Source organism: Jaculus jaculus, chromosome 5 (assembly GCF_020740685.1).
Source record: "Jaculus jaculus isolate mJacJac1 chromosome 5, mJacJac1.mat.Y.cur, whole genome shotgun sequence".
Classification (NCBI taxonomy): Eukaryota; Metazoa; Chordata; class Mammalia; order Rodentia; family Dipodidae; genus Jaculus; species Jaculus jaculus.
The window spans coordinates 99,208,316-99,232,434 of NC_059106.1; the positions used below are offsets into that span (position 1 = coordinate 99,208,316).

The 24,119-nt window shown below is 45.3% G+C and overlaps 1 protein-coding gene across 1 annotated transcript in view; it reads left to right on the plus strand.

Annotated features, from left to right (window-relative positions):
* The window catches only part of Cachd1 (cache domain containing 1), a 258,103-nt gene that overhangs the window by 15,028 nt on the left and 218,956 nt on the right, over positions 1–24,119 (plus strand). The window contains exons 3-5 of the mRNA XM_045149156.1: positions 4,896–4,989; positions 9,138–9,505; positions 9,592–10,171. Of these exons, the coding sequence (XP_045005091.1) occupies positions 4,896–4,989; positions 9,138–9,505; positions 9,592–10,171 (1,042 nt within the window). The remainder of the gene's footprint in view (positions 1–4,895; positions 4,990–9,137; positions 9,506–9,591; positions 10,172–24,119) is intronic.

Here is a 24,119-nt window from a genome sequence, read left to right on the forward strand (position 1 = left end):
TCATCAGGCTTTGCAAACAAGCACCTTTAACAACTGAGTCATCTCTCCAGCCCAATAAAAAACCTTATAATTTCCAAATCTGGTTTACCCATTTACCAATAAGTTACTCATATAATAATTCAAGGTCACATCAGCCACATAAAATTGATAAAATATAACTTTCACACCATCAGTGTTTCTGAGCCTTCAGGTGGTTAGTGGTTAAGTTCCTGTATTTTGGCTTTATACAGACATGTGTTCATGGTCTTATTTTTCTGATTATTTTTCTTCCTTTGCAAACTGGATTTGACCATAACATCCACCTGTTATTATGAGACAGACATCAGTGTAAGTTAGAGATGTGGCCTAGAGTTAAATTGTAACACTACCACATGTTACTGCTGACACTTTAGGCAAAACTCAACCTTGCTAAATATCAGTTTCCTAATCTGTAAAATATTTTGATGACTGTATCTATGGAAAAGATTTTGCAAAGATAAACTGAAATAATCCATTTTAAATAGCATATTGCCTAAACCTAGCGAAAACACAAGAAATACTATTATTATCATGACTCACAAAGGCTTAGATATTAACAAGATAATTCCCTTTAAAATATAGCATCATGGGCTGGAGAGATGGCTTAGCAGTTAAACGCTTGCCTGTGAAGCCTAAGGACCCCGGTTCGAGGCTCGGTTCCCCAGGTCCCACGTTAGCCAGATGCACAAGGGGGCGCACACGTCTGGAGTTCGTTTGCAGAGGCTGGAAGCCCTGGTGCGCCCATTCTTTCTCTCTCCCTCTATCTGTCTTTCTCTCTGTGTCTGTCGCTCTCAAATTAAAAAAAAAAAAAAAAAACATTTAAAATATAGCATCATACCTACAACCTGAGAACAACTCTGAAAACATGAGCTGCGACATGTTTCCTTATTCAGTCCCTGTTTCTCCACTCAGCAGCCCATGGTGTCTCCTTTGTTCCATCTCTCCAACTGCAGCCTGGGTACCAGCCTGCCAGGCTGACACCTCTTAGGGCTGCTTCACCTCATGTTTCCATATCCAGCATTCCTAACCAGTGAACGTGCTTACAGCAAGTAGCATAGTCCCCATAGTAGAGGCTCACCCCGGCCTTATTTAAATTTGATTTCTTTGATAATTCCATCAGTCTTAAATGTGTTTTTAGAACAACAACAAAAAAAAACTTAAACTTTGGTGAGAAGAAAATAATCACCTTGCTTATTTCATATAATCAAGGGATTACCAATCCCATGGAAAGAAAGTATTGTTTGATTTCAGAATAAAGGAAAAGGCCTGGAGAGATGGCTTATCAGTTAAGGTGCTTGCCTACAAAGCCAAATGACCCAGGTTCAATTCCCCAGGACTCAGGTAAGCCAGAAGCACAAGGTGGCGCATGCGTCTGGAGTTAGTTTACAGCAGCTGGAGGCCCTGGCACACTCATTATCTATCTGCCTCCCTCTCTCCTTCTCTCTCTCTCATAAAAAATTACACAAATAAAATACTTTTTAAAAAAGAATAAAGGAAAGGCCAGCTGAGAGTCACTTCTTCCTCTTGGTTCTCTATGCCGCCCTAAGGTGATGCTTAAATTATTACTACTTGGTTTATGACACAATTTTGAAGATTCTGGCTATAGTTCCGGGTACATTTTTATTTTGTTTTGCTTAAGTAAAATTCTATATCATACTTTTCCTTAAATTTTTAATGCTCTCTTTAAAATATTTTAATATATTAGGAGATATATTAGTCAAAGAACCCATGAGAAAGCAGTTCCTGTCTTAAAGCCATCCTACACATAGCTACAGCATAATCCTCTTAAAGAGTTGCTCCCCAGTTTAAAGCTCTTTGTGGCTCCCTGACTGGAGAAAGGGCACTGCAGCTGTCTTCATCAGCAGTCTCATGCAGCCTCCCCACACTAATGCTGTAAAACTCCAAACTTCCAATTCTCCATGCTGGATGGTTTTGATCTTTGTATATTTTGGAATGCTCTGCTCTCGTCCAAATTGTTTAGTTCTTTTTTTCCTTGACAAACTCTATTTATCCTTGGTGTCACTTCAGTTGTCCTGTTATGTGCAAGGGGCCTTCTGTGCCCTTATTAAGTTAGATGAAATCCCCTTTCCAGTGCCAAATTCCTAAACAACTCTCTAGAGCTTCCCATACCAATTCATCAATTCAACAAAGAGTTCTTGAGTGCTTATGATGTTCTGGGCACTATGTTGACATATTGGCAAAACCTACAAAACTTCTTGCCTTCATCAGGCTTCAGTAAATTAATTCAGTAAGCAGATCCATTTTGCATTAGCTGGTAAAAGTATAATGGAGAGGAGGGTGGTAGGAGTTCTTAGGGAGAGTAATGAGAGCTACAACCCCAGATAGAATGGTTGGGGAAGACTTCCCCTTCCCATCTATGTAGCCTAGAAGGAGATAATGTGAGGAGACAATTGCCCATGGGTTTCCTGTGGCTCTCCCTACCTTGTGACTAGTATGATAGCTTCCTTTGTTTGTATTCTGCACTATATTTTCCAAACTTTTTTTTTTAGCCAATAACCTGGCTAAGTACACATAGTAATTTTCTTTGAAGCAAAAGGGACATTTTTCTTTCTATCCAATATATTAAATTTATCTCCTTCACAGGAAAGGATATTTTTAATTTTTAATTTTATTTATTTACTTTGAAGTAGAGAGAGGAAAAAATGGGCACAATGGGGCCTTCTGCCATTGCAAACAAACTCCAGACACATGTGACATTGTGCAGCTGGCTTTAAGTGGATCCTGGGGAATTGAATCCAGATTGTCAGGCTTTGCAAGCCAGCAAAAAGGGGTATTTTGGGGTTGCATTTCATTATAAAAGAGTTAGGATCTTTAAGCTTAGAGCTCTTCTCATTCAGTGCCACCTGGTATGTGAAATTGTCACCTAGTCCTCTTGCACATCAGGTTTGGAGGATGTGCATAACTGCTGACCATTGGCCTCCTGCCATTGCTTGAGCACTCAACTTTCTTGTCTTTTTATTTATTTGTTTGTTTGTTTTTATTTTTGGTTTTGCAAGGTAGGGTCTCACTCTAGCCCAGGCTGACCTGGAATTCACTATGTAGTCTCAGTGTAGCCTCAAACTCACAGCCAAATTCCTACCTCTGCCTCCAAGTGCTGAGATTAAAGGCGTGTGCCACCATAACCAGCAAGTCCCTTGTCTTTAAGCCAAGAATCTCATGTCTTCTGTGAGCATCCATAAAGGTGTGAAGGCTTGTTGGCTTGAAAATAAGGTGAAGTCCAAGATCTTTTATGGTTCTAGAAATGACTGGCAGAAGCAGAGCATTCAGGAATTCAAGACACAGAAACTGCGCATGGGAAGGCTCTAAGGTGCTTACTATAGGTGGTATTTTCTGTCTTCAAATCCTTTGTCTTTCCTGGTGATTGTAACATTCTGAAAGACAATGATCATATGTACCTCAGTGTCCTTAGCCCCCAGCAAAATAATCAGCACATAGCAAGTTTCAAATAATGTTTGTTGAAATAAACAGGAAAAAGTGATTTGCACCTTGAAAATAAAGATGTTTGATAGAGGTCTGGGCATGGTAGCAGACACCTTTAATCCCAGCACTCCGGAGGCAGAGGTAGGAGGATCGCTGTGAGTTTGAGGTCAACCTGAGACTACATAGTGAGTGAATTCCAGGTCAGCCTGAGCTAGAGTGAGACCCTACCTCGAAAAACCAGAGGAGAAAAACATGTTTGGTAGATAGGAATAGGGGAGCAACTATTCTAATTCTTTTTTTATTTGTCATTCAGAAAGGTGCATGGCAAGAGTGGAAAGAGAATTGAGCCTGGAATCATCTGGAATTGGAGCTTCATCTGAGCTCTGCTGCTCAATAGCTTGTAAATGGGGTCAAATTCCTTAATTTTTTGAAACCTCAATTTCCCTGTGTTTAAAATTGTAATGATCTTGTCTTTTCTATCTTTAAATTTTTTTATTTTTTTATACATGTGTGTGTATGGCCATGCCAGGGTCTCTCACTACTGCAAATGAATGCCCATCTGGTTTTGTGTGTGTGGCTAGGGAATTGAACCTGGACTGGCAGACTTTGTAAGAAAATGTCTTTAACCACTGTGCCCTTCCTCAGTCCCTATCTTTTCTGTTTGGATGCTAAGGGATAGGTTATATGAAGCATGCTATGTGGTCACAAAAGGATATGCTGTGTGCCATATGCATCCCTCAACCCATGGTGGGACCTTAGAAATTATCTGTTACTGTTACTCCATCTCACCTAGCTCTTGATCTGAAAAGAAATGTTGACTCTGATGATTCATGAAAGTCAACAGGAAGACTGTGGAAAGCAGGGAGCTGCAGACCCTGAGGGTTCAGAGTAGCCCACCCACCATTTCCACTCCTGTGAGTAAGACATGTCTGCCTTGCAGGAGCTCATGAGCAAGTCCTCAGCTTTGCACCTTAAGGTGCAGGTTCTGTTTTCCTGAGCTCTTCTGTTTATTACCTAGTACAGCTGTGGCTGGGTACTGATTTAAATGAGGAGTCTGCCAGCAGCATCACACTGAGGGGTTCTCACTCACTTGGGCCTTACTGCCACCTAAGCATATGCAAAGAGATCATGGTGGCTTGGAGGCTCCACATCACATTTTTGGAAATCTGAACAAGAGTTCCTCATGATAGTTTGACAGAGCTCTTCTGTGGTGGGCATTTTGGCTCATGAGTACCTTGAGGTGGTTTGTCACTGAAGTGGCTTTGCATGGCCCAAATAAAGAAGAGCAGACAGTTTGGTGAGGACTCTGGTTTATTCTTCAGGAGTCAAGGAGCAGAACAGTTGCTGAAGCTTCTTGCACAAGGTTACTGACCTAGGGCCTTTGCTAATACTTTCCCCAGTTCTTTGCTCTAACATTTCTTGGGTTTCTGAGGCAGTCACAGTTCCTCGCAGGTGATTCTGCTGCAGGTGGCTAATCAACCACTGCAGGACAACACCAAGAAGAACAATGTGCAGAGCCACATGAAGAAGGTAATGACCCAGTGTCCAACCTGGTCATAAGCAAGTGTTTCAGGGCCACTCTGGAGAGAAGCCAGTCTACCAGACTAGTTTCATGGTGGTCTATGTTTGTCTGGGAACAGCTGTGACCCTCTTACCAGGTTTTCTTCATCATTTTGTGGCTCACATAACTGTAAAGTACTCTCTTTGTCTAGAACAGATAAGTGATCCATAGAACTCCAAAAGGGAGGAAAGTGTCTATCATTGGTATAACACATCAACTAGATTTGGACTGATAATGTGTTGAAGTCAAGGTAGTGTGGGACTGGGTGATAGTGTCTGAGGCCATGAGGTCTGTGCACTCCTCTCCTTTCTCCCTGGTTGGCTTTCTTAGCTTTTTCATGATGGTTTCTCCTTCATGTTTAATGGGGGCCACAGTAAGGACTTTATGTGCCTTTTCACCAAAGCCCTGCAAGGTAGAGTTTACATTGCACAGGTGAAGACATTGAAGCTAAGAGAAGTGATGCTTTACCGAAAATAAACAGGTAAATATTGCTCTTGGAATCCAATTCCAGGTTTTGGACCCACATTCTTGAGGTATAATTGCATAAACACCTATAAGCATATTCAAACATATGTGTGTACTGTATGTGCATATTATATGACCTATATAGAGATACATACACTAATGTACACATGGAAATGTATATATGTGAGATCTAAATCCATATATATCAATATATATCACATATACACTCATATATCTGATTTTACATATATATTTTTTTTTCTGACATATAAAGGAAATCATGGTTCCTTATGCCTCTTCCCATGACCTTTTAGTTTCACTACTTAACTGCTTTTACCTCTTTGTATTTAGGGGTTTTGTTATTTGTTGTTTTGATCTTTTTGTTTATTTGTGTCTGTTGTGGTGTATGCATGTGTGTGTCTCCTTGCAGTGCCCCATGTGGCAGGGTGCCTGTAATAGCTGCAGTAGAATATCAGGTGCCTGTACCATCACTCTTCCACCAATTTTCATTTGAGCTGAAGTCTTATGGACCTGGAAACTTGCTGAGTTTTGTGTTCTGTGTCTCTGCTCCCCTATGTGACTATGGGTTACAGGCATGTGTGTGGTCATGCCCAGCTGTTTACATGAGTCCTGGAGGGAGATGCAAACTTGGGCAGTGTCAGGCCCTACAAGAAGTCTGCTTAACCTGTGAGCCACCTGTTCAGCCCTTGTTTTCATTTTTTGTTGTTGGTGAGACAGTCTTGTTATGTAGTCCAGGCTGGCCCCAAATTTGCAGCAATCCTCTCGCCTCTGTCTCCCATATGATAATATTATAGACATATGGGCTGGAGAGATGGCTTAGCCATTAAGGAGCTTACCAGCAAAGCCTAAGGATTCATGTTTCACTCTCCAGATCCCACATAAGCCAGATGCACAAAGGTGAGGCAAGCACAGGTGGCATATGATCAGTAGGTGGTGCAAGCGTCTGGAATTCAATTGCAGGGGCTGAGCCCCTGGCACTCTAATTCTCTTTTTCCTCTCTCTCTCCCCCTCCCTCTCTCTCTCTATCTAAAAACAATAAAAATAAAATAAATAGACATGTACCATCATGCCTGGCTCCCTTCTGGTATTTCATAGTACAACATTTGAGAGTCATTTTTCCCAGCAAGTCACTTTTCTGTGAATGATGGCTACTTTACTGTCATGACCACCCTGGTCCAATCAGTTGCTTTACCAACAAAGTTATTAGTTCGGATCAAGATTTGATCCCTAGCCCAGCTTCACTGCCATGGGCTGCAGACACAAAGGATCAGCTCAACATCAGCAACAAGTTTTCATTGTTAAATCATGTACCAATATGTGTGAGAATAAACATTCTCTCTGACCCCAGCCCAGTTGGCCAGAGACAGCAGTTCGGTGCTTGAAGCCTTGGGTTGCATATTGACACTAACATATAAAACTTGTGTTATTTTGGTCAAATAACTGTTTCTTTGAAACTTTTGCCCAAAAGCGACATGACAATTGTCCTGATCTTTCCTAGCTATTGAGTTAGAGCTTTGTGATGCATGAGACATCATCCTGGGAGCTTGCTTGCAGCCAAGCAGTGGCACATAGACTCATAATGGGTGGGGTGGAAAGTGCGTATTCCAGGACCCACACCCATCTCCAGAGGCTCTGCTACAGTAGACCAGGGATAAAACCCAGGATATGCAATGAAATAAGAGTACCCCAAAGCTCACAAGGTGCTTGGCTAACCACATTTTGAGAAACATTAAGGTAAAGAAAAAGTGAGCTTGCAAGGGGATGATCCAGTAGTGCTTGTTCTATGTTGGCAGGGAATGTGAAATGTTGAGAGAACTAGAGCACGGGGGCACCAAAGAAACCTCTGTGGGATAAGAGTCAGAGAAGGCACTAAAGAAGTGACATCTCCGTTGAAAAGGGGGCTTACCAGGTGGCAGAAGGGGAAGGCTTTTGAGACTATCAGCACATGTTTTCTGGAGGTGTTAGCCTATGGCAGGGGCAGAGTAAAGCCAGAAAGGCAGACAGGCTAGAGTACAGAGAGCCTTATTTGCTGTGTTTTGCTTACTTCACTATGATGGGGTGTCAGAGAGACATTAGATTTTGGTGCACAATTTCACAAAATTCAAGGTAGATCTTACATTGTCAGTATAGAAACCACAAGGAGACTGTGGCCATCCAGTGGGAATGTGGGGATGGAAAGTAGAGATAGGTAAGAGCTGAGATGGACATAGTGAGGTATTTAGCCTGGAAAGTGGGTGGTATCCACCCAGATCTGTAGCCACATACATGGAATATGGTGGAATGTGAAAGCAAACAGTATGGAAATGAGTGTTCATCCAAATCTACCTAGAAGCCAGAAATGGTTGGGAAAAAACAAAAACAAAAACAAAACAAATCTGGTCCAAGAAGGAAGCCGGGCTTTGCTTATTAAGTGTGCAAAACTTTGACATTTGGGGAATCACTGGAGGCATGAGGGTGGATGAGAGAACTCTAAAAGAACTTTAGAATGAAAAAATGTGGCATAGAATTAGAATTTGAAGAAGTAGGACCTCAAGAGATACCAATGCATCAAATGAAATGAAGGAAAGGCCACCGTGAAGGAGTTGCAGAAGGATAGAGTTGTGTGACAACCTGCCGATGGTCATCTGGAGGAATCCAACACAAACATCGATCTTAGGTGACATTGCTATCTTAGTTCTTTCCTCTTTTCCTGTCTTGTTTATTAATGCAGTGAGCAAGAATAAAATGACACAAACAAGTTTCTAACAAATGATAGCTCAAATACACATATAGGTTTTTACTTCATTTTACCAGGACATACATGCTCTCTCTCCCTCTCTCTCTCTCTCTCTTTCTCTCTCTCTCTCTCGCTATGTATGTATGATGGAAAGAACACAGGGTTAGTCCCTGAGTTTAAGAAGCCCACCCTTGTTTCACTATGTAAGAGAAACATCACAAATACTAAATACTGCCCCGATCATAATGAGTCTGTAATGAGGGACATAGAGTGGAGAGTGTCACACAATGGAAAAATATACTAATGTACCAGAGACAACATGGGTGGGTAGGGGGTTCAAAATACTGAAATGTTCTCAATGATATATGATGAACCAGGGACTACTTCTAAGCGAAGCTGGGTTTTTAGTATAATATCATCAAAGAGTGAATGGAGGCTTTACTGTCAAGTGAAACAAGCACTAAGTATCAGCTCTTCTGCTGCTCAGGTGTGTTCTCAGAGAGCCTGGCCCAGTAGGAGCAAACAGGAAGGGTAAACCTGCCTACCCATGCTTGAGAGAGCAGGTGTGTGCTGTGAACTCTGCTTCAATTTTATTTTCATCTTTGTTTTGCTTTCGATGAAATCAGATGGTTTTCCAAAGAAAGAACTATTTAAGAGCAAAGGCCTTGGAGTAAGGCTTGTGCTTAAACTCTGGGTCTGCTGCTTAGCCCTGGGTGACCTTTTAGCTGTTTGTTCCACCTTACTAAGCCTCTGTCTTTGTTATCTAAAAATTAGGGGTCAAGACACTATCTCCTAGAGATGCTGTAGGGATTAAAGGATAACGTGTGTAGACCCCCAGAGCACGGTGCAGGCCAGTGGTTTCCTACAAGAAGTCTGCTGCTCCCATGAGAGCCAATCTATTGTTACTCATAACAGCGAAGCAAAGGAAGGCGAAGCTCAAATGGCAAGTCGCCTCCTTCCCCAATATGCCAGCAGAAAGTCCTGGAACTTAGAGACTTGGGACGGGTGGAACCTGCGACGAGCGGGACCCACGATCGCTGGGTGGGCCGAGGCGGAGAGCGCGCGTGGGGGTCGCGGCGCCGGCCACGAGAAGGTCTTGGCGGTCCCAGCCGCGAGGCCAGCAGGGTCCCCGGCCAGAGGCCGGTCTGGACCCTAGCTCTGGGGGCGCTGGGAGGCGGGAGCGAGGCGGCGAGGGGAGGGGCGACCGCGGCCTTTCCCCGCCTTCCTCCGCCTCCGTCCATAAATCACCGCAGCCGCGGCGGCGGCGGCGGCGGAGCCGGGAAGTGCGCGGAGCCGGAGCGCGGCGTGGTGGCACCAGACACCTCCCTTCCCTCGCCTCTGGCTGGCTTCCTCTCTTTCTTTCTTTCAGTGTGTTTTTTAAACCTCCCTCGCTCCCCGCGCGGTGGCCGCTCCTCCTCCCGGGGCGCGGCCGCCCTCTGCTCCGCGCGCCGGGACTCGCGGAAGCGAAAGCGCCGCTGCTCGGCCTGCGGGCCCCGCGGTCTCGGAGCCGCCGGGAGCTCCCGCGCCGCCCGCCGCCCGCCGCCCGCCGCCCGCGATGGTGGCCGCGCGCGCGCCCGCGCTGCAGCCCGGCGCCCCCTGAGCCCGAGCCGGCGGCGCAGAGGCGAGCAAAGTTTTGCGGGGTGTGCCGAGCGGGCCCGGGCGCCCCTCGCGCGGCGTCCTCGCGGCGTCCCCGCGCCCGAGCCGGCGGCCGCGGAGTGGCGGGAGGCAGCATGGCCCGCGAGCTGGAGGAAGCGGAGGCGGCGGGGAGCCGCGGCCGTCCCGGCTGGGTCGGGGCCCCGCGGCCGCCGCTCTGGCTGCTGGGCGCGCTGGCGTGCTGGCTCCTGGGCGCCGGGGCCGACGCCGACTTCTCCATCCTGGACGAGGCGCAAGTGCTGGCCAGCCAGATGCGGAGGCTGGCGGCCGAGGAGCTGGGCGTCGTCACCATGCAGGTAAGCGCCGACCGCGGACCACCCCCGGTGCCTCCTCCGTGCTCTCGTCCCCTCTGCGCGGCCCTGGCCCTGGTCGCTTGCCAGCACTGCGCCTTTATCCCGGCCGGGGATTCTCGGCGTTCCTCGCACCTCCGTCCTCAGTTTGCAAACATTTCCTTCGCAGACTTGCTTTCCCCCGCCACTCCCGCAAACTCCTGCGGCGACGCGGCCCGCCCGGCTTGGGGAGATTTTCCTAGGCCCGCACCAGCCCCCTCGACCACTAGTGTCCCGGGATGGGCGCGCGGGGGCGGGAGGGTGGCCGCCCGGGGTCCCGGGGCCGAGCGGCCCCGCGGGTCGCCTCCTTCTGCCGCCCCGCTGCTTTGGGGGAGGGGCCGGCTCGGCCGATTCCGGGCCCCAGTCCCGGTGGGGGGCTCTGCCGCTCTGCGCTGCGGCCGGCCTGGGTCGCTTGCTGTCCGCCTGTAATTTTTGGTTTGTTAGCGTTTCGGGGCGTGGAGGTGGAAGGGAGCTAGGTGAACGAGGGTCTCGTTGCCCCAGGCTGTTTACCGGGTTGGTCCTTCTCTGGGTCTGAAAGGTAACTTGCAGAAAAAATGCCCTCAGCTGCTTAAGAACCCTGGCTTTACTAATAACCCACAGTGCTAAATGGTAAAAATTGTCAGACAACCACCTGGAGGGCGTCTCGCGCCGTTATTTTCATCTGCTTGACAGAATGACTAGTCTTTTAGGAACCCAGGCGACGACCGACCGATTCCAAAACCTACACTGTACTGTACGCACGCGAAATAACCCGGTTCTGGTAAATTGTGCATTCCAGAAATAACGGTGACACACCGCATAGCCTTCGAAAGAGCGAAGTTTCCAGGAATGTATTATTGGACTGCTTTCTGATTTCGAACTATGGTGACCATGCCACCCCTCCATGGGGCGAGGTGTTTTGACTAATTTTGGGATCGGATTTTTGGGAGCTTTTTATTAAAACCCTAACCCATTCCAGCCTCCAAAGAAGACACAGTTTTCCTTAAGAAGTTCCACAGATCTTCTACACTGCAGCAATGGTTTTTCCAAGAGTGAGGGGAGGTTGTAGTGGTTGGTTTGCCGGAAGGGTGATTTTAACATTTATTTGCAGAAACCCAGCCTTGAAGTGCTATAGAATGGGATTTTCTTCATTTGCATAATAATAAGCACTTCTTCAACGTACATCTGACTGCCCCTTTCTCTGCGCTCTTTCTGGGTGAGGTTGAGCTTTAATTTTTTTTCCATATACATGTTCTGATTGCTGACTCCCTGAGCTGTTAGGAATGAAACGACTTTTGGAGGCTGTGAAAGACGAAGGTTTCTTTACACTGGTGGGTGTATTATCCAGATACAGAACTGTGGTTTTTCGAGTATTGCGGGCCGGTCACTAGCGCTGGGCAAGGAATCTGGCCCTCCTACTCCCCACCCCCTTAGTGTTAGCTAAGGGCTTGTTTTTTTGTTTTTGTTTTTTAAGATACCACAGTTTTACTGTTTCTCACCCCTGTCCTTGACAAAAGGTGAAATTGGATCCAGGCACATTATCATTCAGGTAGGGATGCAAAGCAAATGTAGTTTTTAAAAGGCTTCCCTGTTGAAAAGGAGACACTTCAGAAAAAAAGCCCAGTTGGTGGGGGGTTTGTACCCAAATGGCCCTTTATCTTCCCTCTCCTGGCCTCTCCTAACACCTTTGCAGCCTCATTGAGGAAGCCGCCCTCCTGCCGACAGGGTTTTGTCTGGCAAAATCTGAAGTGGCTTCTCTGCTCTTTTTGAAAAGAGATGCATGTACGGTATTTAAATTCCTCTTCTTGAGCCTAACATCGATCTGCCACTTGCCTCTATCTGGGAAAATTGAAGGAAGAGGCTCTTTTTAATTTAGACTCCCAGCTTCCTGGGCAGGGCATTTGTACAAAATAAATGCCAGTTACATTTCTGGGTCCTAGCATAAAGCTTATGAGCTCTTTCTGTGTTCGTTCTGTGCTGCAAACCTTTGTGGTTTGTTCAGCGCTAGTGGGTCTGAAATGAAGGCGGCTGGTTGCCCAAAGTTTTTGAAGAGAGGATGATGGATTTTGCAGATACAGACCCACTTGACAGTTCAGAGACAAATATCCCCTGTGGACTTTCAGGTGAGCTGGCGTGCACTTCCACACAAAGATGGTTGGAACAGGAGGTTTGGTCTCTGCAGGAAGCCAATGTCTTCCCTCCAGTAAAGGATTGACTCCTTTCATTGTGCCTTGGTGTTTTAGTACCATGCAGGGCCTTTGCAGACAGCGTTGAATTTTATGAGAAACTTTCTCTAGGCCAGTTATATTTTTTCAAAGCCTGTTTTCATTTTTATGTTGTTTGTGCTGCTGAAATTTTCTAAAGCTAACTTTCCATTTTGAGAAATTGTAAGGTAGCCTGTTGTTTTGCAGCACAAACTGCTCACAGCAGACTGCAAGGGCTTCTTTCAGCTCCATAGTTTCCCATGGTAGTTTCTGAGTTTGCCAAGATGAAGGTGGTGTGGAAAGCAATCTCTTCACAGATTTTCTTGGAAAAGTTTTCTAATGGAGGCTGCTTACTCATAGTTCTGTTTTTATTTTTGTTTTGTTGTTACTTTTAAAAATAATGGGGAAATAAAAAAGATCGTAAGTGATTTGCACCAACTACTTTTGCCCTGGGAAAGTTGCCACTGAATATCACCCCTCTCCACCCCTCCAGCAGACATCATAGATAGGGTACAAGTCAGAAAGCCAGTCGTGGTCTCCTCAGAAGTCTGGCGGACTGAAGCCAGAGCAAAAAGTGACAGTGTCTGTGGAGACTATTCAAACATGAATTTGGGTCAAATGGCATTAGGCAGCACTGGCATCTGCACCCCTGGGTCTCAGTGTTGCTCCTGCAAGCCCTGCACTGGGATCTGGACCCCTGGGTCTCAGTGTTGCTCCTGCAAGCCCCGCACTGGGACCTGCACCCCTGAGTCTCAGTGTTGCTCCTGCAAGCCCCACACTGGCATCTGCACCCCTGGGTCTTAGTGTTGCTCCTGCAAGCCCTGCACTGGGATCTGGACCCCTGAGTCTCAGTGTTGCTCCTGCAAGCCCCACACTGGGACCTGCACCCCTGGGTTTCAGTGTTGCTCCTGCAAGCCCCGCACTGGCATCTGCACCCCTGGGTCTCAGTGTTGCTCCTGCAAGCCCTGCACTGGGATCTGGACCCCTGGGTTTCAGTGTTGCTCCTGCAAGCCCCACACTGGCATCTGCACCCCTGGGTCTCAGTGTTGCTCCTGCAAGCCCCACACTGGCATCTGCACCCCTGGGTCTCAGTGTTGCTCCTGCAAGCCCCACACTGGGATCTGCACCCCTGGGTCTCAGTGTTGCTCCTGCAAGTTCCACACTGGGATCTGGACCTCTGGTCCCAGAGTTGGCTCCTGCAAGCCCCGTACTGGGATCTGCACCCCTGGGTCTCAGTGTTGTTCCTGCAAGCCCCGCACTGGGATCTGCAACCCTGGGTCTCAGTGTTGTTCCTGCAAGTTCCACACTGGGATCTGCACCCCTGGGTCTCAGTGTTGTTCCTGCAAGTTCCACACTGGGATCTGGACCTCTGGTCCCAGAGTTGGCTCCTGCAAGTGGCTGATTTCATCTGTAAAACTGAGGGTGATGTTTCTTCTTAGAGGTTTGCTCTGTGGATTTATCGAGCATGTGAAGGCTCCTGTTCATGTGAAGCTGCAGCTGAGAAGTGCTCATGGATGTGGTTGCTCTTAGGTGGAGAATAGCAATTGAAAGCTTAGTGAAGTCTGTGCAAGGTGTTGGTGGACAGTTTACAGCCTGATAAGGGGATGGCTTTCTGGAGAAGATAAGATGACTCATGTAAAATGGTTAAGCAGCAATACCTATTTGTTAGAAGGCATCTATCTGTCTGCCTTGAGGGGCATTTCCCCAGGCATTTATCAGCCCATTTGACATTAGATGACAGTTGAGGCTTTCTCACAGCAAGAGTCTGGCTCATGGCCAGTGTGCCTGCTTTTGGTGTTAACTCTGCTGGGGGTGCACACTGTAAACTTGGCAGACACACTGGTAGGTTGGTCAGACAGCTGCTGTATGGGACCTGGGAAGGAAGGGATTCCTTCCATTCATGCCAGAGGAAGATGCCATAAAGACACAGTGGAGCTTCATCTCAGCTTGAAGAGCAGAGTCAGTTAGAGTGAACACAGAAACTGAAAGGCATATCCATTGAAAATACAGAGCAACGCTGCAAACCATGATTGTAGTGGACAGAGACAGGGTGAGCCTTCCCCAACAGCAAGACAACAGTGCTCACATTCATTGTCCATTTTTGGATATAGCCAACAAATTTGGGGTGAGGAGACTTCTACTATAAGGTGTCTTAGGTTAGACTGGGCTGGTGATAAAGGGATCAAGGCCTGGTCCACACTTCCCTCCACCCCCTGTAGGGTCTCCCTCTAGCCCAGGCTGACCTGTCGTCTATAGTCCCAGGCTGGCCTTGAACTCTCAGAGATCCTCCTACCTCTGTCTCTCAAGTGCTGGAATTAAATGTGTGTGCCACCATGCCAAGCTGGTCCATATACTCTCAGCTAATGATGGAAATAGAAATAAACAAAAGGAGGCATATACTACAGGTACTAGCCAGGCCTAGAGGCATCAGCAGGCAGTGGATGAGTACTGTGGGAAGAGAGCCCCAGGGTGTTAATGGGGCTACTAAAGAGCTTTGCTCAAGCAGCTATGGTTAAGGTCAGCTGCCTTGGCCTTTTCAGTGAAGTCTTCATACAGAGATCAATCCTGAAAGTGCCGGCACCACACTCAGCTGTGAAGAGTAATCCTCAGAGCAATCTTCAGATGTTTCTTGATTCTTTTGCACTTTTGCACTGACAAGGTAGCTGGGATATCTGAGCCCCTCATGAGAAGGCTGGCTGGCTCTGACCTTGGCCATTTATATGGTTCCCATATCTTACCTCATTTCTTTGGCCATTGGGTGTATGTCTTGATGGTTTCTCTATAGCTGTACACTCATTTGCAATCATATTAGAAGAAACTTGAATCTTCCTTTAACTTGTGAGCACCATATTAGAAATAAGAAAAATAGGCGATAAGAATTTACCTATCTTTGGAAATCATGTGGTTTGATTCTCTACCTATATACAAAGCCATATTGAGAAAATGGTTGTTTTTTCCTTCTGGAGTTGAATATTTAGATTTGAAGGAAATTGGCCATTTGGGGTGACTCTGAGTTGAACTTGAATTAAGAATGAGCCCAAGATAAGGCTGGAAAGATGGCTTAGTGGTTAAAGGCTCTTGCTTCCAAAGCTTGACAGCCCCAGTTCATATCTCCAGTGCCCACATAAAGCCAGATACACAAAGTAATGCATGCATCTGGGGCTCTGGCGTACCCCTTCTCTCTCTGTTTCTCTAAATAAATATATAGAAAAGATAGTGAGCCCAAAGAAATGCATGATGAATGACTACTGACTGTCCCTCTTGTACTTACCTGGCCAAGATTTCCTTCTCACTAATGCCTGCTGTGGCTGCCCTCACTCCTTGTGTGAGTTAGCTTTCCTGCCAGCCACTGGGTCTCCGTAGAAGGGGATGGCCATGGTTTTACTCTTCTTAACATGTTGGTGCTATTTCTGGTTCCTTGAGACTAAGTGGGTGAATTAGATGGGAGCCTTCCAAAACTGTAGTTTTGGTATGAGGCAGGGGGGTGAGATTAATTCCGGACCTGGCATAAGAATTTACTGAACTTGAGGATATGAGGGAGCAACCATGACAATAATTTTGACTCAGTCAATTATTAATTGTGTAATTTCCAGCATGTTATTAAGTCCCTTTGAACTTCAGTGTCTTCTTGTTTTATGCGGTTCATATGGGGAAATGTATTTTAAAAATACAAAAAATCTAGCACAGAGCCTAAGAGGAGCAGTGAGTAAACTGAAAAGTAAATGGGGAAGCACCTGCTCAGTGGCTGTGTAGAACCCAGAGGGCAGCAAACCTGCAGCTTCTGCCAGACTGAATGCAAGTCTTATCTTTAGACATTGGTTTTAATGCAGCCAGCCCTCGGCCCCAGAATTTTATTTTGCATGTGTTATGGGCGGACCTCAGGTATGCGTTGCCCAACTGTTCTCTGAAGTTTCTGAAGAAGACACTGGAGGTGCAGTATGTAGTCACCTATTTACTCTTCTTTTTTTCTTTTTTTTTTTTTTGCCTTTTAGAAGTAGAGTCTCACTGTAGCCCAGGCTGACCTGGAATTCACTATGTAGTCTCAGGGTGGCCTTGAACTTTCAGCAATGCTCCTATCTCTGCCTCCTGAGTGCTGAGATTAAAGACCTCTAGCCACTGCAGATGAACTCTAGATGTATGCGCCACTTTGTGCATCTGGCTTTATGTGGGTCCTGGGGAATTGAATCCTGGTAGTTAGGCTTTACAGGCAAGCGCCTTAATCACTGAGCCATCTCCAGTCTGGTTCGTAGTTTTCTCAGTGGCTGGTATTTACTTGGAGAGGAAGAGCTGTACCCATGTCTTCTGAGCAGCTGTGACTGGGTGCCTCCTTATGTAACTGGAGGCCAAGAGAGTGCTGGAATAATGGGATATAATGGGCATCTTCCCCATGGGCTTCCCTCTCATTAGAGAGGTTAAACCAACTTGGGTGGTTCAAGAGAGCTAGAAGAAATGCCAAAGTATGATCTAGAGTGCTCCCAGAGTTTGCTGAGGGCAGTGAGGCAGAAAGGAAGTGGGCCAGGTGCAGGTCAGTAGGGAGAAGTTCTGGTCATTGGAGCTGGAGGGCATGAGCCAGGGCTAATGGAGGGCAGGGCTACTCAGCTCCCAGGACGAGTGCCCAGAGTAAATGTGGGGTCAGTCTTGTTACATCACTTTTTAAAAAATATTGACAACTGATTCAGATTAGAATAATAATAATAAAACACTGTGTGGACTAAGCCCAACACATTTGAAGGCTAGATCCAGCCAGAGACCACCAGTTCACAGTGTCTGGGTTAGAGATACCAGAGGGTTCCAGGAAATTAAAACCAGTGTGATTTGAAGGTTATGGGTAAGAGAATTTCTATATAGTAGAAAGGAAAATTTTTGTGATAGGTTCTGAAGTGCATTGTCTTGAGAAATGAGCTATTAATTACTTAAAACATTTATTGAATGTTTCTTTTGTGCCAGGCACTCTGTTAGGCCTGAGATATCCATCAGTTAATTTCCAACATGGCACAATTATATGAGGAGCTTCTGGATGCCTGGAGAAAGTATGCCAGAATGGTAACCTAATGGGGAATGGTTCTATTCTGGAAGGCTTCCCTGAGAGAGGAGAGTGAATAACATAGATAGTCTTGTGGAGTTTCCAGAGAGCTCCTGTTGTGGGAAAACATAACACCCTTGAGGAATGGAAAGAGCCTGAAGGTTTAGAGAGCTCAAGGGAAGAAAGGACACAGGAGAGATTGGGCAAATAGATAGAGATCAAGCTGTGGGATCCCCAGAACCTTCATGTCAGTCAAGACTTTACTTTTTCAAGTTTCATTTTTTTAAAATTTGTTTGATTTGTGTTTGTGTGGGGGGGGGGCGAGGGTGGAGTGGTGGTGGGGATGGACATATGCCACAGAATGGTTGTGGTGATACCAGAGGTGAGTCCTTGCATTCCATCTTGTTTGAGGCAGTCTCTCAATAACTAGACACTGACCTGTACCTGGCCCACTTCTTCTGGCCTAACTGGCCTCAGACTAGCTGGTCTGCAAGCTTCTGGGAAATTCTCCTGTCTGCACCTCCCTTTTCCAAATCTTAGGCATATTGGGATTACAGAAACCTGTGACAGCTTCCAGCTTTTTCCTGGGAGATTGGAACTCAGGTACCCAGCATTGTGCAGCAAGGGCTTTCTTTATCCATGGCTCCATCTTCCCTCCCAATCAATACATTTTTAATTGCTGTAAAATACATATTTTGCTTATGAGAGAGAGAGAGAGAGAGAGAGGGAAGGAGGGCGGGGGGGGGAGAGAGAGAGAGAGAGAGATTGAGAGAGAGGGAGAGGGAGAGAGAGCGAGCATGTGAGCTCACAAACTCCAGGGCCTCTTGCTTCTGCAAACTATGTTCACAATTGCTGCTTTGTGCCTCTGGCTTTACATAGGTACTGGCGAATCAAACCCAGGTTACTAGGCTTTGTAAGCAGGCACCTTTAACCACTGAGCCATGTCTCCAGCCCCAAGACTTTTTTATGACAGGTGACTCCCACTGTCTTGTACAAGATAGGAGTTTGTTCCCTAGTGGCTAGGAGTCAATCTCTGGGCGGGTCTAGATGATGCCCAAAGATGCCACTGGTACCATGTTTCTTTATATGCCAGTGTTCCTGAGTTGATTTCCCACTGCTAGAAATGGCAGGGAACTAGCTGTTTTGTGTCCTGGTCTCTTGTATTTCTAGGTGGCAGTGTGGTTGCATAGACGAAACAGAGAATTGGAGCAAGCCTAATGCCTAGGAAACTCAGCTAAGTGACTTTTAAGATTCAGGATGTGGTCTGGAGAGATGACTTAGTGGCTAAAGGCCCTTGCTTGCAAAGCTTGATAGCCTCAATTCAATTCTCCAGCACCCATATAAAGCCAGATGCACGAAGTGGGGCATGTGTCGAGTTCATTTGCAGTGGCAGGAGGACCTGCCACTCACTCTCTTTTTGTCTGCTTCTCCCAAATAAATATATCAAAAAAAAAAAAAGAAAAAAAAAGAAAAAGAAAAAGAAAGAAAGAAAGAAAGATTCAGAATGTGGAAACAGCCACCAACTACCAGGTTCTGCCCCATCTCTCGGTCTTGTTCCCCAAGTCCAGTCTGGCCCAAAGACAAGTCTGCCTGCTGTGATCTGTCTGGACCCACAGCCTTGCCCACCGCATTCCTTTGATGCACATGTTGTCTCATCACCAGTGCCACGAGGGCCAGGAAGGACCTTGGGGACAAATAAGCCGCCTCTATTTCACAGATGTGTGTATGGAAGCTTAGGTCCTGGGTGAGTGGCTTTCTGGGATCCTGCTGATGAGCCATGGTAGATTGACATTTGCATTTTCATGGCATGGTGCTGTGGGAGTCCCATTTCCCATTGCATTGAACTGGGAAAGGAAAGGACTTCTGCAATTTTCTCTTTTCTTAAAAAGAAGTCATTTAACTACTTTATGATTGGGCATGTGAGGGTGGTGGTCTCATTTGGCACTGACTAGGTGATTTTAAGTACTTAAAAGTTAGCCAATTGAAGAAAGATTTTGAGACTTATGGAATATTAGATATTGTTTTAAAATAACAATTTTTATTGATGAATAGCTATTTATCATTGTAGTTAGGAGGTATGGCTGAAAGAAATGGTTTGCCTGGCATACATGAGAACCTGGGTTCAAACCCAGAAATACATAAATATAAACAGGGAAAGCCTGTTCAGTGTTTAGTGTTTGCATACATAAAAGACAGAAGGAAATTCTACCTATAATTTTCAGGCTAAGTTCTATTTTGAAATTGTATTTTCAGGACACACATATTACCTGTAGTTACTAGGAATGTGAAGTCCTTTTACTTTTTTCTAGTGAAAATATTGTAGATGAGTTGTTGAAGATTTAATTTGATGATGAAATAAACGTAATTTGTCTTTCTCATTCTTTACCTTGCCTTCTTTCTCTGAGTTCATAGACAGTTTCTCACACTTAAGATTCACATAGACAGCTTGTGGTAATTACTGTTTGAAAGTTCCAACACCTAAATACCAGATTGGATTGGCTGCACTGGCTGCAGAGTAGCTTATAGCCCTCATTTATCTGGAAGTGCTTTGTTGTAATGCAGAGTAGAAGCCCATGAGGGCTCAACTGTGTATGTGTACATTTTTGTTTGTGCATATGTGTCTGGAAGCCAGAGGTCAATATCAAGTGTCTTCCTCAATTGCCCTCCACCTTATTATTATTATTATTTTAATTTTCAAGCAGGTAAACTGAGGTCTTTTTTGCTTGTTTAGTTTTTGAGGCAGGGTCTTACTGCAGCCCAGGGTGACCTGGAACTCATTCTGCAACCCAGGTTGCCTTGAACACATGCCAATCCAATGTTAGCTTCCCAAGTGGAAGGATTATAGGCATGAGCCATTGCAGCAGGCTTCATCTAGTATTTCTTCTTCTTCTTTTTTTTTTTTTTTTTCAAGGTAGGGTCTCGCTCTAGCTCAGGCTGACCTGGAGTTCACTATGTAGTCTCAGGGTGGTCTCGAACTCATGGCGATCTTCCTACCTCTGCCTCCCAAGTACTGGGATTAAAGGAGTGTGCCATCAGGCCCGGCTTCATGTAGTATTTTTAAGACAGGTTTCTTCTTTGACTGAACCCAGAGCTAGCTGATTTAGCTAGACAAAGTAGCCAGCAAGCCCTAGCGACCCTCCTGTCTGTCACCCAGCTGTGGGATTTCAAGTACACAGCCTCGCCTGGCTTTCACGTGGGTTCTAGGGATCTGAATTCAGGTTCTCATGTTTATGCAGAACTTCACCAATTTAGCCCTCTCCCCAGCTCTCACAAAAAAAAGTCTTGTTCCCCTCCAGCCATAACAGTTTTTAGAAGACACAAAGCCCAGGACTGAAGTGCTTTTTTTCCTTGACTCCATTTGGATGTTTTAAAATTTATATTATTTTTTGCATGGAGCATTGTAAAAGATATTTCCAGGCCCTGGTGATAGTTTAAAAAAAGGGGGGGAAAAGCAAGCCAGTGAGAATGAATCTGAATTTTTAATTAGGCTTTGAGTTGTTGCTTCAAAGTGTAGAGACATCATTAGTGATGTAAGTCTTGTTGCATTAGCAGAGACTGACATTTTACTTCAAAAGCACAGAGTGCAGCTGTCCTGTGCAGATAAAAGTTGCCAAGTGTGGAATAGCAAGGTGGATTGGTAGATAATTAGCTGTCCCACATAACTGCAGTGTGGAAGAAGCCTGCCAGTCATGGGCAGGAAGGAAGGATTATTAGTGGGAGAAAATCCAAGTGTGGCATAAAGCAATTTGGAATCTCTTCAGCTGTGGCTGGGCTGATAAGGCATGTGTTAGGGGAACACAGACTGAGCACAGCATTTGATAGACGACCTCCCTTCCCTTCCTTCACCCTCCCCCTCTTTCTCCTTTGTTTTCCCCCTTTTTCCTTCCCCTCTTTTTCTCTCAGTTTAAAAGAATAGACAGAAATCAATGATCCACAAATAAATTTATCAGTCCACCCATTTAGAAAATAATTAGTATAAAAGTCTTCATATTTCCATTTGAAAATAAAGTGAGGAGACTTTATTTGATTTAAAAAAATCACAGAGAAGCCATAAAGCCTTAGCATTTCCTGGCTGTGCATAGCCATGAAGTACATACATAAAATGCATCCTCTTTCTGGAGTAAATGCACAGTGCTGAATTGTCTCAGGATACTTTCATGTCTTTAGTGGTGGAATACATGTGTCCTTAAATATTTAATTTTTTTCTGTGATCACCAAGTGCGTTTTTTGAAAACTTTTAGGTATAGAAAGATCTATTGGAATCTGTCCATCCTCAGTGATTGCTAACTCAGGAGCTTCTTGAGACTTTTTTTGCCCATTTGGATTGCTCCTGTCCTAGTTGTCTGCTCTGCCGTCCTCTGAGGCAGGTGCTGCCTGCATCAGCCTAGGGCCCTGGAGTAGGTCCCATGCTCCTGTCTGCTTGCTGGCTCCTGAATGAAGTGGCCTCAGCCACTGCAGGGAGGGATCAGTTGTGCGCCTTCTACAGGTTCTGCTCCCCAGGGGCCATTAGGAAAAACCTGGAAAACTTGAGTGTTTTTTTTTTAAGGTGCTCTGGGGAGGGTCAGTAATAGCTATTTGATCCAGAGCTGGCTTCACTAGCCCTCCTGTGAAATGTAGGAAATACTCTTTTAGTTTCTTAGTCTGAGGCAGGACTAAGCTGTGTGTTAGTTGTAAACTCAGGACGCCTGTTACAAGTGTTTTAAACTTGTGATTTCAGCAGAAGGTATAAGGTTAGATGGCCATAAATGCAGGTGTGGTGGCACATGCTTATAATCCCAGGACTTCAAAGGTGAAGGCCTCTAAATCAGGAGTTTCATGCTACTCTTAGCTACATAGTGAGCTTGAGCTATTTGAAACACTGTCTCTAAACAAAGCAAGAATTTAAAAATATTTTTATTTACTTATTTGGGAGAAGAGAGTGAGTGTGAGTACAGGGTGCCATGGCTTCTGCACACTGCAGACAAACTCACATGCTCTGCTTTGTGCGTCTGCTTTCACTCAACTGCCAGGCAGTGGAACCTGGGCTAGCTAGCATTGAAAGCAAGTGCCTTCAACTGCTGAGCCATCGCCCCAGGCCCAGAAAGAAAATTTCATTTGCATGTATATATCTAAAGATAATAAAAATGGGCCAGGCATGGTGGCGCTCTGGAGGCTGAGGTAGGAGGATTGCCATGAGTTTGAGGCCACCTGAGACTACATAGTGAATTCCAGGTCATCCTGGACTAGAGTGAGACCCTACCTCAAAAAAACAAAACAAAAAGATAATAAAAATGGACAAGAGTTGCAAACAGTAAAAATCACAGAAAGGAGAGTTATTGTTCAAACTCCTGCAGGAATGAGCCCAGACTTACTCATCTGTGCAGTCTTAGTGTGGTTAGAAGAGTAGTCTAGACTATCAGGATTGCCCAGCCAGATTTACATGGTAAGCTTTGTATCTCTTAATAGTTACCATTCCAAATTGGGTTTTACTTCTGTGTTTATGTGTTAGTTTCAGTAGCTATTCTAGACTTACTGTGAAGTCTATAGATTGAAGTGTTTGGGGTCTTTACTTGCTACTAAAGATTAGGCATATTACCATTCATATATTGTATCACTTGTTTGGCTTATTCATGGTACAAAAAGTTGGGCTATGGTTAAGTATGTCAAAAATATGAAAAATGGCCAGGTGTGGTGGTGCACACTTTTGCCATGAGTTTGAGGCCAGCCTGAGACTACGTAGTGAATTCCCGATCAACCTGGGCTCAAGTGAAGTCCTATCTCATAAAACAAAAAACAACAATAACAAAAACAAAAAAAATAAAGAAACGAAAAATTTGCATGTACTTAAGAATTTCATATACTTGGGATCCACTTTGCAATAAAGTTAGAACTCATAGGTGATTCACAGCGTTTTTTTTTTTTATGTATTTGCAAAGGGGGGGGGAGGGAGGGGAGGGGATATGAGAATGGGCACACCAGGGCCTCCAGCCACTGCAAACGAACTCCAGATGCATGTGCTACTTTGTGCATCTGGCTTTACATGGTTTCCAAAGAATTGAACCCAAGTCATTAGGCTTTTGCAGTCTTAGTCACTGAGCTATCTCTCCAGCCCAAGAAATGTTCATTGAACACATAGTGTGCTGGGTACAGTTCTTAAGATTTCACTTTCAAGTTAATGAGGACAAGTGGGGAGAAGGAGTTAAGGCATACTATTACAGGATATGTCACCTATTGAAGAAATAAACATTAAATATTATGGAATAAATATAAAAGATATTTCTGGTAATATTGTGAAAGAAACAGGGATGTTAGAGAGCGTACCAGGGAAACCCTTTCAAAATGTAAGCTGAGTGCATAGATTTGTGGTGGAGGCCTTACCTAACATGAACAAGTTCCTGAATTCAAGCCAGAAGCTCTCCCAAAATCAAAATAGAAATTAGCTATGCCTTTTCTGCTTAGAACTCCAGAATAAAGCTTAGATCCAGAGTAAACCCCAAGTTACAATGTGCCTTGCAGGGAATGTGATCTGTCTCTGCTGCCTTGGTGATGATCTGTCCTGCCTCTCCCTTCCCCTCCACATGCATTGTCCTTTAGTCAGTGGGCACACTCTTTCCTCTAAACTCCCTGTTCCCTTTGCCTGGAAGAGGCTGGGGGGTTGGGGCGGGGGGAAGCAGCCTTTTTTGCCAGCTTCCTTTTTTAAAAAATGATTTGCAAGGAAAAAGAGGGAGGG